General features: G+C 37.6%; 1 protein-coding gene across 2 annotated transcripts in view; it reads left to right on the forward strand.

The window, feature by feature from the left end:
* Positions 1–11,581, forward strand: part of LOC126698771 (mogroside IE synthase-like) — an 83,314-nt gene extending 71,733 nt beyond the window's left edge. Inside the window, exons 2-3 of one of the 2 annotated variants that reach the window (XM_050396200.1) lie at positions 9,802–10,476; positions 10,604–11,581. In XM_050396200.1, coding sequence (XP_050252157.1) covers positions 9,820–10,476; positions 10,604–11,326 — 1,380 coding nt within the window. In that variant the 5' untranslated portion in view covers positions 9,802–9,819 and the 3' untranslated portion in view covers positions 11,327–11,581. The remainder of the gene's footprint in view (positions 1–9,801; positions 10,477–10,603) is intronic. The other variant, XM_050396201.1, reaches the window with a different exon arrangement.
* The last annotated feature ends 1,579 nt before the right edge of the window (positions 11,582–13,160 follow it).

Here is a 13,160-nt window from a genome sequence, read left to right on the forward strand (position 1 = left end):
GCCTCTGGCCAATGCTGTATAGCCGCTACTTGGCATTGCCGAGCAGCCGCCTGACTCCCTACTATATCCAGCACTTGGTCTCCGGATGGATATTTCACCTTCTAATGTAGGGTGGACGAAACCGCTTTAAGGGTGTGAAGCCAAGGTCTGCCCACAATAGCCGTGTACGGAGAAAAAATATTTACGACAATAAAATCCACTTCCACCACATCCGTGCCTGACTGCACGGGCAGCCTGATTAGCCCCATGGGAGTGACCAACCTTCCCTCAAAACTCACTAGAGGGGAATTATAGGTTGTTAAGTCCTCTAGTTTCAAACCTAGCCCCTTGTACAAATCTGGATACATCACATCCACAGCGCTTCCCTAATCAACCATCACTCTTCGGACATCGTACCCGCTAATCCTCAATGTTACCACCAAAGCATCCTCATGGGGCTGTATGGTCCCAACCAGATCCTCATCTGAAAAACCTAAAATCAAGGGGACATGCCTTTTGGCTCTCTTCAATGCCTGAGAATGATCCTCGGCCGGGGATCGGGACACCGACAACACTCTCGAGGGGCAAGATCCAGTCCTTCCCGGGGCCGCAAAGATAACGTTAATCGTATCCAGGGGGAGCCTTGATGAAGCATCCCCACGCACCTCGGAACCTGCTTGGCTCACCCTTCCGCTGGAGTGATGCAAGAGTTGCTTTAATTTCCCTTCACGGACCAACTGTTCCAAGTGGTCCCATAAATTCCTGCAGTTGTCTGTCGTGTGCCCATGATCCTGATGGTAATGGCAATACAAACTCGGGTTGCGTTTTCTAGGCTCTCCCGCCATCTTGTTCGGCCATTTGAAGAATGGCTCATTCTTTATCTTCTTCAAAACCTGCTGAACAGGATCCCGAAATACTGCATTAACAACCTGGGCGTCCGCCGAGCCCGACTGCCCAACAAAATCCCTCCTCGGTCGGCTGTTATTATAACGATCCGACCTGAAATCTCTCCTTTCCTGAGGGATGATCTTGGCCTTTACTTTCCCCTGAAGTTGATCTTCCTCTACCCTTCTGTACTTATCTATTCTGTCCATCAGCTGGCGCACACTGGTGACAGGTTTACTCGTCAAGGATTTCCTCAAGTCGTGATCAGTTGGGAGACCGGCTTTGAAAGTGGTTATAGCCACGGGATCATTCTTTCCCTCTATTTCGTTAAACATTTCCCAGTACCTATCCGAATAACTCCTGAGAGTCTCGCCCTCTCGCATAGAAAAAGTCAACAAGGATCCTAAAGGCCGGGGAGTCCAGCTGCATGTAATAAAGCGAGCACCAAAAGCCCGAGTCAGTGTTTTGAAAGATCCAACAGAATTGGCCCTTAAGCCATTGAACCACCTCATCGCCGTTGGACCCAAACTCGATGGAAAAATCTTGCACATCAAAGCATCATCCCTGGAGTGAATAGCCATCTTCTAGCTGTAATAGCTTACATGTTCCACCGGATCTGAATGGCCATCATACAGAGAGAACGTAGGTTGATGGAACCGCCGAGGATGGGTAGCATCGTCTATGTTTCTCGTAAAGGGTGACTTGGAAATTTGACTCAGGGCTTTGTTCATGGCATCGTTTCCCAAGCCCCTGCTAGTTGGACTTCTACGCCTACGCCTATGGCGATGTTCCTCTTCATAGGAGAAAGTCTCGCTTTGCGGAGTTCTCGACCTCCGCCTGTAACTAGTTCCATCCGACTCCCCGGATGATGGTTCAGAGCAAGGTGGGGAACGTTCTCGCCGTGCATGGCGCAACTCTCTCTTCAAGTCTGCAATCTCACGTTGCAGAGTCCCATCATGCTTCGCGTGGGAGACGTGACTCTTCCCCCGTGAGTGGCTCCTGGTGGTATGAGTTGTACGTACACTCCCCTCCCGGACTTCTCTCCGTTCGGGACTCCTTCGAGGACCACCATGCTGAGAGCCCCTTGACTCCGGCTGATGCAGGTTGACATCATCCTAATGCGGTCCCACTGCGGGATGAGGTGGTTCCACTCCTTCCATCGGAGACGTTGTACCGGAAGTTCTATAAGCTAATACAAGCTTTCCCCACAGACGGCGCCAATTGTAAGGACACGATTTGCAATGAACCTTAACAGTGTTGGGTTCGCACGTAAAAAGGCCCAAACAATATGATTTGTAGAGCGTGGGTGTAAAGAACTAGGTTAACCGTGGTCTCTCTTAAAAAGATTTACTCTCACGTATATTAAAGGTCTAAAGTTAGTACAACGATCGTTTTCTTTAGTGATCAATGCAATTCTTTTTCTCTACTTTTGCTCTCTTCCTTTTTGTCTGTGTTTTTCTCCCTTTTCTTTTTCTGTTCCGATCCTCCTTTCTTCATGCTCTTCTTTTAGTTTATATACCCCCCTTTGTGTTTCATCCTCACCGCACACGTGTAGGTTAGGTCCGGAGGATTTCTTTCTGTCCCATCTAGCACCTCCTGGAACTTCCTATGGGCAGCTGTAAGGCTGCTTCCTTACTGTTCAGGTATCACCTCCACATTAATGCGGCCAGAGAGTTGGTTGAGAGGTCATTAATGCGGAGGCAGCTGTAGTTATAGATATTTGTTTGCCTTATCTCTTTCATCCTTGGTCGGTTATTCTATCCTTTACGGTGACCTAATTCTGAGGTCTGGTTGCAATAAGACCACGTCTTGATCGTCCTCGGACGCATACTGCCGAGGAGTATGGTGTCCTCGGACGGATACAGAACCCTGCCCTTGTGATGTTGACTACCATCCCCTTCAGTAACTACCTTATGACGTGACTTGGCTTCCTCGGACGGATATGCATCCTCGGATGGGCCATGGGCCCAACAATCCTGAATCAATTCTGAACTTTATGGGCCTATTGATCGAACGATCCCCACATTTATAAAAGAGTTGTACTTTGAAATTTAAATATCGCTTGCCTCACTCATTAATTTAAAAGCAAAAAAAAAAAAAAAAAAAAAAAAAAAAAAAAAAAAAAAAAAAAAAAAGCAACTTACCTTCCATGCAATTTTCATGTAAAAAAGACAACAAAGACAAAGGTTAAATTTTGGGGAGGGGGGCTTCATTGGCTTCATCTTGAGGTAATGGGCTTAAAGCGCCGTTTCTCAAATTCAGTTGGACCTATAGCCACGTTTCTTGAACGTGGGAATAGGTCCTATCCAAAAAAACAAGGCTAAAAACAATTAGAAATGCGGTTATAAACTTAACCTATAGCCGTGTTTTAAAAACGCAGCTATTGGTCATGATTTTAAGCTGCGTTTGTTAAAAACGTGGCTATAGATTGGCTATGGCTTTGTTTTTTAAATGTCGTAATGGGTCATCTTCTTCTTCTTCTTCTTTTTTTTTTTTTTTTTTTTCTCTTTTTAATAATTCAATTGGACCTATAGCCACACTTTTTGAACGTGGCAACAGGCCTGATCAAAAAAACGCGACAATAGACTTAATCTATAGTCATGTTTTAAAAACTCAACTATAGGTCAGTAGTTTAAGCTGCATTTCTTAAAAACGCGGCAATAGGATAGCTATAATTGCATTTTTTTGTAAATGTAACTAAAAAAACGTGGCTATAACTTGCGTTTTTATTAGTGTTTTTTTAAGGAAAACACACTTTTAGAAAAAAAATTAAATTGTATTTAGGAGTTTTTGGGAAAATGCCTTTGTGGAGAGGGGGGGGGGGTTTGGAAACATCTCTTGGAAACTATTTATTTGATTCTCTTCGAATTTTCGGAAAATATTTTATTAGATTTTTAGTATTTTTGGAAATGGGAATGGATTCCTCAAAGAGAAGTTCCAATGGACTTTTATGAAAAGCATTTCTTGAAAATTTTTATAGACTTTTGGAAAAAGACCTTCTAGGGAAAAAATGTTTAACACAGCCAGTTCAATGGGATTTTTCACCAAAAATAGAAAGGAAAATAAATGTTAGGAAATGAAATCCCATGAATTTTGAGGAAAAGAAATTATAAGAAAAGAATTTTAAAATAAAGTCCCTTTTGTTTTTGGGAATAATTGTCTTAGAAAAAGGTTTTTTTTTTTTTTTTAAAGGGCTACATAGCTCATTATGACTTAGTAGGGATGACAATTTTTCCCCGCCCCGCTTAACCCGCCCCTCCCCGCTTCGCCCCGCGCGGGTTTTCCCCGCCCCGCAAAGGCGGTGGGGCGGGGATGGGGCAAGATTTTAGCGCCGCATCACGGGGCGGGGCGGGGATGGGTTTAGGCTTTTTAGAGTCTTAGACCCACCCCGCCCCTCTCCGTCCCCGCCCCGCCCGCGTTACTAAAGGTTATAATTGTAAAATTTTCATACCCTAAAACCCTACTATTTAAACAAACATATTAATATTAGCATATTTTATTCTACCCAATGTGATTCTTTGCCTTTATTTTGTTGTGTTATACTATGAGATTTTTATTTATTTATTTTTTTAATGATTGTCTTGATAAACACTTGGATATATTATTCAATTTTTTCTAAAAATTGATTTGATTTGATAGGATAAATTTAGTTGTAATTTCAAGTATATTTCTATTAATGAAATAGGTTTCATTAAAAAAATTGTACTAGTTGTAGGGCAAATTAACAAAAAGTAGAGTTTTACGGGGTGGGGCGGGGCTGGGTGGGGCGGGGCTTCGTGGGGCCCCAAGGGGCGGGGATGGGGTGAGAAAGTATTCCTCGCCATGCGGGGCGGGGCGGGGATGGGGCAAGATAAAACCATGCGGGGCGGGGACGAAGACCCCATCCTTCGGCCCCGCCCCGCCCCATTGCCATCCCTATGACTGAGTCATCTTTATCTTAAAGTTTGGCTCTGCAGACCTCACTATTTCATCTATTGTCCTCCAAATCATCCAACAATGACAATCCAACCACTACCTCTCTACCACCCTCACTGGCTACTAGCTTTATGGCATCTTTTCTCCTCTTGGGGACCGGCCAGGTGTCTGTCCCTTTCTAGCTTTTTACTTTTTTAGGTTATATTTGTCTCGTGTGCAGAAAACTCACCGACCCGTCAAATCCGATCCGATCCAACCCAACCCGTCAGGTTGGGTCGGTTTTTAAGACTTGGTGGGTTGGATTGGATTACAAAAAAAAAAAATTATAGCGGGTCGGGTTGGATTTGAGTCATAAAATTACAAATCTGTCAAGTCCGACCCAACCCACCCATATTTAATATATATTTAAAATAAATTATATATTTTTTTTTAAATCAGAGGGAAATTTTATATATATATATTATATTTAATAATTTAAAAAAAAAACCAGCTGTAGAGTAGCATTTTCTCGATTCCTCCTACTAATACCAATTTTATATATATATATATATAAATAATAAATTATATAATTAATAATTTTTTTTAAATAACCAGTTATTCTTATCCTATATAAAAGTCAATTAGTTCACACAAATCCTAATAAATTACTATTGTTGTTTAGTCATTAGTGTTGTTTGCTTTTAAGGAGTTATATTGATACTAATCTTTAGGTTTTTTTTAATATATTAATATATTTTTTCTACTCAATTTAATAATAATAATAATAATAAAAATTTGTTAAACCCATGGTTTCAACCTGACTCATGTGGGTTTGGTTGGGTTGGGTTGGACTTATGTGATGGGTTGGGTCGGGTTGAATTTTTTTTGACCCACCATGGTGGGTTGGGTCAAAAAATCCCCTCAACCTGACCCAACCCGACCCATGGGCACCCTTATGTCTCATTATGGTCACATAGCTAATGAGACAACTTGTGAGTTGTAAGATACATTTTTGTCCAAATTTTTAGGACTAAATATATTATTATTATTATTATTATTATTATTATTATTATTATTATATGTATAACCGAAACCTCTGAAGTTCCCACAATTTTCCACGTCAACACAATATTAAAAATAATAATATAATAAAACTTTTCTAAACCTGATGCTTTGCCTTCTCTTCCCTACCTTCCTCTACCAGCTCCTTCTCTACCAACTCCTCCTCTACTAGTTCCTCCTCGATCAGACCCACAACAAACCAACAGCAAAGCATTGCATCACATAAAGACCCACAGATTCCTCAATCAAAACCCACCAAACCCCCCATACCCACCATACCCACAACCCAACGACCATCTTCTTCCTCAGAATAGAGATCGATCTCTTTCCTCAGACCGCCATTTGCCACAAACTACCCACATCCAACTTCTACAACCCAGAAACGGCGCCCCATTTGCCGTGAGTCTCATCCAGCCCATGGCCATAGATTCCTCAATCAAAACCCACCAATGGAGCTTATAGTCCCATACAAACCAAACCCATTTTTATTTTCTTCAGCTTCACTCACACACAACTCTCAAACTCTCATTCTTCTCAAGCTTCCTAAGAACCCTATGTCCAAAAATTCCCACCACAAACCCAATTTTCACATTCTAGCTTTTGTAAACCCAAATGGGTTTGATGGGTTTTCATGGTTGAGTTTGACTCAGTCGGTCCGACATGGCTCGGAGCGGTTATGGTCGAAACTCAGTGAGTCAGGGAAGAAGGAAACTGGGTTTGCTTGGAAGATGCCAATGTGAAGGTGGGTGAGTTTGTGGGGCGATTTAGGACTGAGTTAGTGCCTGGATTTGTGAGTTGGAATCGGTGGGAGCGTTGGAAGGTATTTATGTACTTTGAGACCCTTTTGTTTTAATTTTTGTTTGGTAGATAAGAAATTGCAAGAAAAGGATAGAAAATGGACAAGTTTAAGTATTTTCTTCTGAACTGTTGGGGCATTGTATATTAGCTGGTTTAGTGTACACATTAATAGATAAGGATAGCATATATGAACTTAGTGGAAATGGAAAATTTTGAGCATTGCATGTAATTTATATATATATATATATATATATAACCGAACCCTCTGAAACTTTCACAATTTTCCACGTCAGCACAATATTTAAATAAAATTATTTTTGTTTAATCCAAACTTAACAAGGAGTGAAACTCTATCTCTCTAACAAGTTCAACTTAAACTCAAACTCATCATTATCAATTTTTTTAAAACAAAATTATTTTTGCTCAATCTAAACTTAACTTGGAGTGAAACTGTATCTCTCTAACAAGTCCAAATTAAACTTAAACTCAAACTTTGATAATTTATTTCCAAATTTGCAAGGTTAATCATGAACACTATAAAAGCAAAGCAAACCCAAATATATATATATATATATATATATATTTTAAGCCGAGTAGATGTATGAGCTCTTCTTATGTTATTTTCTTCTCCTCTATTTTGATAAAAAAAATTATTTTATGATTTTTTCATGTATTTTTTAAAAAATAATTTTCGTACATAAACTACAAACTCTCTTTAGGCGTTTTTTACAAGATAAAAAAGTTTGCAATAATTGAAATTATTATTTCGAATGTAACCCATTTTTCTCTTATATTTATCTATTATTTAGTCATATATATATTTTGTTTTGTTTCAATAATTTCTAAGCAATGAATCATCTGATTCTTTAATATTTTTTGGTATTTCAGAAGTTTTAATATCTGGATTTTTGAGTTATTTTTTGCAGTATCTGAAATTGTTTGACAAATTTTTTATAATTCATTGCACGTTCAAGTAATAGCTTCTTCATTAAATTGTAACACAAATTGAAGTCATACAAGAGCAAATTATGCAATGGTGTAGTTTCTTAAATTTTTTATAAAATTATTTTAGTCCACCTCACAAATAGGTAGGTTCTCGTGCATAGCACGGGTTTGCGACTATTATTATTATTATTATGGAAGGTTGACAATTGATCTTTTTTAAATATATATTTTTAATGATGGAAGGTTTTGAGTTTTGACATTTGAATATAATGTGAATAATAAGTAATAATTGCTTGGTTGAATAGAGTAGGACACAAAAATTTTCTTAAATTCATTATTATTAATGTGATCTTTTTTTTTTTAGTGGGTGAGAAGGATTCGGTTATTATACAAAACAAAATTTTAATATCAACGAGGTAGAATTTTTTTTTTTTTTTTTTGGTTTTTGTTTTTACAGGTCAAAGATTCTTAGAAATTGTTTTGTTTTTTGATAATTAGTTACAAAAATAGGAATGAGTGATTTGAATAATAATTGAGTTACAAAACTCTTAGCAATTATTGTGATAAATTGTGATAGAAATAACATCATTTTCACATAATAACATTATCATTTGTTGTCACTTTTATTACTACCAATCATAATATAGTATTTCAATACTCGTGAAAAAATATAAAATTTTATTATCTTCCTACTTTTTCTAATATAGTTTATTTTTAATGAATTATCTTGATAAAAAGTAGGATCAATAAAAATAGAGTCATACCAAAAAATAATTAATAAAAAAAATGTCAAAATCAACTATTGGTTTTAAAAGTTTGCCAAGTGAGCATTTTTGGTCTCTTAAATTTCAAGTGAATACTATTAGTATATAAAGTTTGAAAAATAAGCGTTATTAGTCTTTCTGTCAACTTTCATTAGTTTCAATGTCTACATGATAACATACAATAATATGACATATTTTAAGTGATGTGACAACATTTTTAATATTAAAAAAATTAAAACCCTTTTAGACATAAGCCTACCTATGACTCATTTTAATATCGAGAGAGAGAGAGAGAGAGAGAGAGAGAGAGAGAGAGAGAGAGAGAGATTTGATTTAGGGAAGACTCATTTAATAACGGGTTAGCAATTCGGTTTTTAAACGAGTCATGGATTTGTTTATGTGTAAAAATGGATTTTAATTATACCAGGTCACTTAATAAATGTCATGTCATTAGCTTGTAAGTCACGTTAACATTGAGAATAATGACAATTAACAAAAGAACTGATAGCTATCATTTTGAAATTTGAGGAACTAAAGAGTACTTACTCAACAAACATCATGGATTAATAATGTATTTTGGCCAACAAAAATATTGAACTTAATTAGATTTTTTTTTTTTAACTTTTCAGTTTATTTGATCATTTACACCTTTTAAAAAAAAAAATATTCCTAACTATGATTAGATGGATTTTCATCAAATAATTTTTTAGCAAAAAAAAAAAAAAAAAAAAAACCCTCAGTCAAACTAGGGACAAAAAAAGGATCTAAACTTGGGGGGCCAAAGCCTCAATAAGAAAAACTCTTTATAATGCAAACCAGCGTATGCTTAATGTTAAGAAAATATCAATAAAAGGGAGAAAGAAAAAAAAAAAAAACTGTTTCTTAATACGTTTTAACTTAATCATCTAAAAATAAAATTCAACATTCTTTTAAATAATAAAAATCATCTGAATTGATTTTGCACTAAATTTTGCAACAATCTCCCTTCCAATTTACAAAATTAAAGTTAAAAAATATTTAAATAAATAATTTATAGAGTTTTTTTTTTTTTTTTTTGAAATAATAATTTATAGAGTTTAATCCTATTTGAGTTATAACGTTGATTCAATCGCAATTTGAATAGTTTCTTAACTTGTAAAGATACGAGACTTTATCCGACATAAAAACTAATGTTTCCAATATTTCATTGCATTACTTATTTGATTCAATATATTCGTTAACTGTATGTATATTGCTATCTTTAAAAAAAAAATTCTGGGCCCCTCAGTCACTTTTAGTAGTTCCGTCCGAGTCAAACCATACATCATTTAATTTGAGAGTTGGGAGTAGTGTACCTTAACAACCCCATTTTTGTTTTTTTGTTGTGTTGAGAAGTTGAGAATATATATTTTCATAAAAGAAATGCGACAACCCCATTTATGTTCATATTTATCACTCTCTCAACCCAGCTTAAAACACTGCTCAAAGTCATAACCTGTGTTAGCTAGCAGAAATGGAGAAGGTAACGAATAATGCCTACAAAGCTCATTGTTTGGTGTTATCCTATCCAACCCAAGGCCACCTTAATCCTATGCTCGAGTTCTCCAAGCGTTTGGAGCACAAAGGAGTCAAAGTTACTCTAGTTACCACACGCTCCATGTCCAAAACCATTCACAAAGAAGCTAGCTCCATTGCCCTAGAGACCATCTCTGATGGCTTTGATGAAGGTGGGATTGCTCATGCAGAGAGCATCCAGGCCTATTTGGAGCGATTTTGGCAAGTGGGGTCACAAACTCTGGCTGAGCTCCTTGAGAAGCTTTCTAGTTCTAGTTCAGGCAACCCTGTTGATTGTATTGTTTATGATGCTTTCTTGCCTTGGGCTCTCGACGTAGCCAAAAAGTTTGGCTTAGTTGGTGCTGTTTTTTTCACTCAATCTTGTGCTGTTGATAATATATACTACCATGTCCATAAGGGGTTGCTCAAACTCCCTCTTTCAGAGCCAGAAATTTTGCTTCCAGGGTTGCCACCACTTCAACCTCAGGACATGCCATCTTTAATTTATGATTTAAACACCTACCCAGCTTTCTTTGATATGCTTGTTAGCCAATTTTCCAATGTTGATAAAGCTGATTGGGTCCTTTGCAACACGTTATATGAGCTGGAGCCAGAGGTAATAAAGCAAATAAACTTAGGCTGTATACTGTTACTTTCCTGTTTCCTTTTCTTTTTTGATTGATTTTTTTATTTGAATTAAATAAAAAATTTATGCTTAATTGGTATGATAAAATTGTTTGTAGGTAGTGGATTGGATGACAGAGATATGGCCATTGAGAACTATAGGACCAACCATTCCATCTATGTACTTAGACAAGCGGATTGAAGATGACAAAGACTATGGTTTCTGCATCTTCGAACCAAACAGCGATACTTGCATGAAATGGCTAAATGATCATGCAAAAGGATCTGTTATTTATGTATCTTTCGGGAGTTTGGCCGCTCTTAATGCTGAGCAAATGGAAGAACTAGCTTGGGGTTTGAGAATGAGCAACAGTTACTTCTTGTGGGTGGTAAGAGCATCTGAAGAGGCAAAGCTCCCCAAAAACTTTGTGGAAGAGACTTCAGAGAAAGGACTTGTGGTTCATTGGTGTCCCCAGCTCGAGGTATTAACACATGAGGCAGTGGGATGCTTTGTGACACATTGTGGATGGAACTCTACTTTGGAAGCTCTTAGCTTTGGTGTTCCAATGGTTGCAGTGCCACAATGGACAGATCAACCAACAAATGCAAAGTATATTATGGATGTTTGGAAGATGGGACTTAAAGCTCCAGCCGATGAGAATGGGTTAGTCAAGAGAGAAGCAATAGAAAATTGCATAAAGGAAATAATGGAAGGGGAGAGAGGGAAAGAGATTGTGAAAAATGCATACAGATGGAAGACATTGGCCAAAGAAGCTGTTGACCAAGGTGGAAGTTCTGATAAAAACATTGAAGAGTTTGTAACTAAGTTGGTTCACTCCTAAACAGACCTAGCTAACTTAGTAGCTAAGAGCTTCAGTTGCATTAATTAGTTGCAGTGGTTTCTTCGTGAATTGGTGCACTCTGAACGGTAATGCAATAATGGTTGCACTCGGTGTGTCAGATCGACTTTTTCCATGTAATAATTTTGGCTTGTCAGTTTGGAACTGTGTAAACCGTAAAAATCTATCGTTGGTTGCTTGGTTTTCTCAAATGTTGCATTTCATAAATAATTATAATTAATGTTGGCTTTATCAATCCATATCTACCTAAGAGCATTCATATCAATCTGTTTATAGTCTTCTAAAATAAAGGAAAGTACAATTTTTATACATTTTGAAGCAAAAAATACCTCATATCAGTCCGTTTAAAAATGTGTAAATTTGTGTAAAATTATCAATGAGTTACAGTACCGGTGGACACTGTAACTAGTGTATTTGATTTTTTATTATTTTTTTCTCTCTCCTACCTCTGACTCTCATCTCAACTCTCTATTTCTCCTTTCATCACAGCTCTTTGTTTCTCTCGTCTCAGCTCTGCTGTTGAACTTGCCGATCAGCCTCTCTGATCATCTCAACTTGCTGTTGAACTCATCGATGATTCCGATGGGTTTGTTCTATTTGATCACAAACACAAACAACATAAAGCACGACTATCTCTTGCATCAAAAACTGAAACAAATGGAGCTAGTTCCATACACAGACCCAGAGTCCAAAAACTCAAATTCATCCTCATCATCACCAACCCTAGCATGGCAAGACATGTTCCGATCAGCCTCAAAACCTCAAACCTTCTCCAACACCACCCCACCACCACCCCCACCAACTCACGCGCCACCACCAAAACCGAACCCAGATCAAAATTCTCTCTTAGGCGACCCACAAGTCCGTCTTGCCCTCTACATCTCTATGGCTCACGCAGGCCTCGCTTTCACCATTTTCATCCTCTACTTCGTCGCAAAACTCCTCGACGAATATCTTCGCCCCATCCAGTGGGCAATTCTCTGTTCTATCCCTCTCAGAGGCATTCAACAAACACTTGTTTCGTTTTGGTCTGAACTTCTTCAACTTGGCCTCAAAGATACTTTTCTCGCTGTCCCAGTTGCGGTGGTTGTAGCTCGACGGAGAAGACGGTGGCTAGCGACTGGGTGTGGGTGATTTTGGGTTTGTGTTGGGTCTGTGAGAGGGTTCTAGAGAGTAGAGAGGAAAGGGAAGGAAATAATAAAAAAAAGTAAAAATATTGAATATTTTATTGAATAAATGTGTAGAATAAATAAACTGATATAGGTCTTTTGTAAAAATGAAGATATAAAATAGAAAAAATAGGTATTTTCGGATAAAACAAACAAAAAATTTGAACGGACTGACGTGAATGCTCTAGTTTAGGAGGTGATATTACAGTACATCCACCCTATGCAATGATAGATGAATTGGATATATGGTAAATTTTCTACTAATTTTGGAAAAAAAGAGAAAAATGATATCAGACATTCAGAACGCAATTATTAAAATATATATCATGTACTCCACTTGCTACCTGACAGCTCTCCTAGTCCTAACTCCTAAGGACCACACAGATGTCCTAACTCCTAAGGACCACGCAGAACGAGGAATCGTATGTGTTCAAAATGAGTCCATCGAGAACGATGAGTTTTCAGCCAAAAATAAAAATCATTAGTGAGCTGTGCTGTCTGTGCAATGCAGCACTTTATTTTTTGTGGGCCAAAGTTATTTGATAGCCTTGTCCTATAATCCCATAAACGTGTAATCCGTGCAATCCAATGTTATCCACAATTAATCTTTTTTTTTTTTATAACAAAACACAATTATAGAATTAATC

Source organism: Quercus robur, chromosome 9, assembly GCF_932294415.1.
Source record: "Quercus robur chromosome 9, dhQueRobu3.1, whole genome shotgun sequence".
Taxonomy (NCBI): Eukaryota; Viridiplantae; Streptophyta; class Magnoliopsida; order Fagales; family Fagaceae; genus Quercus; species Quercus robur.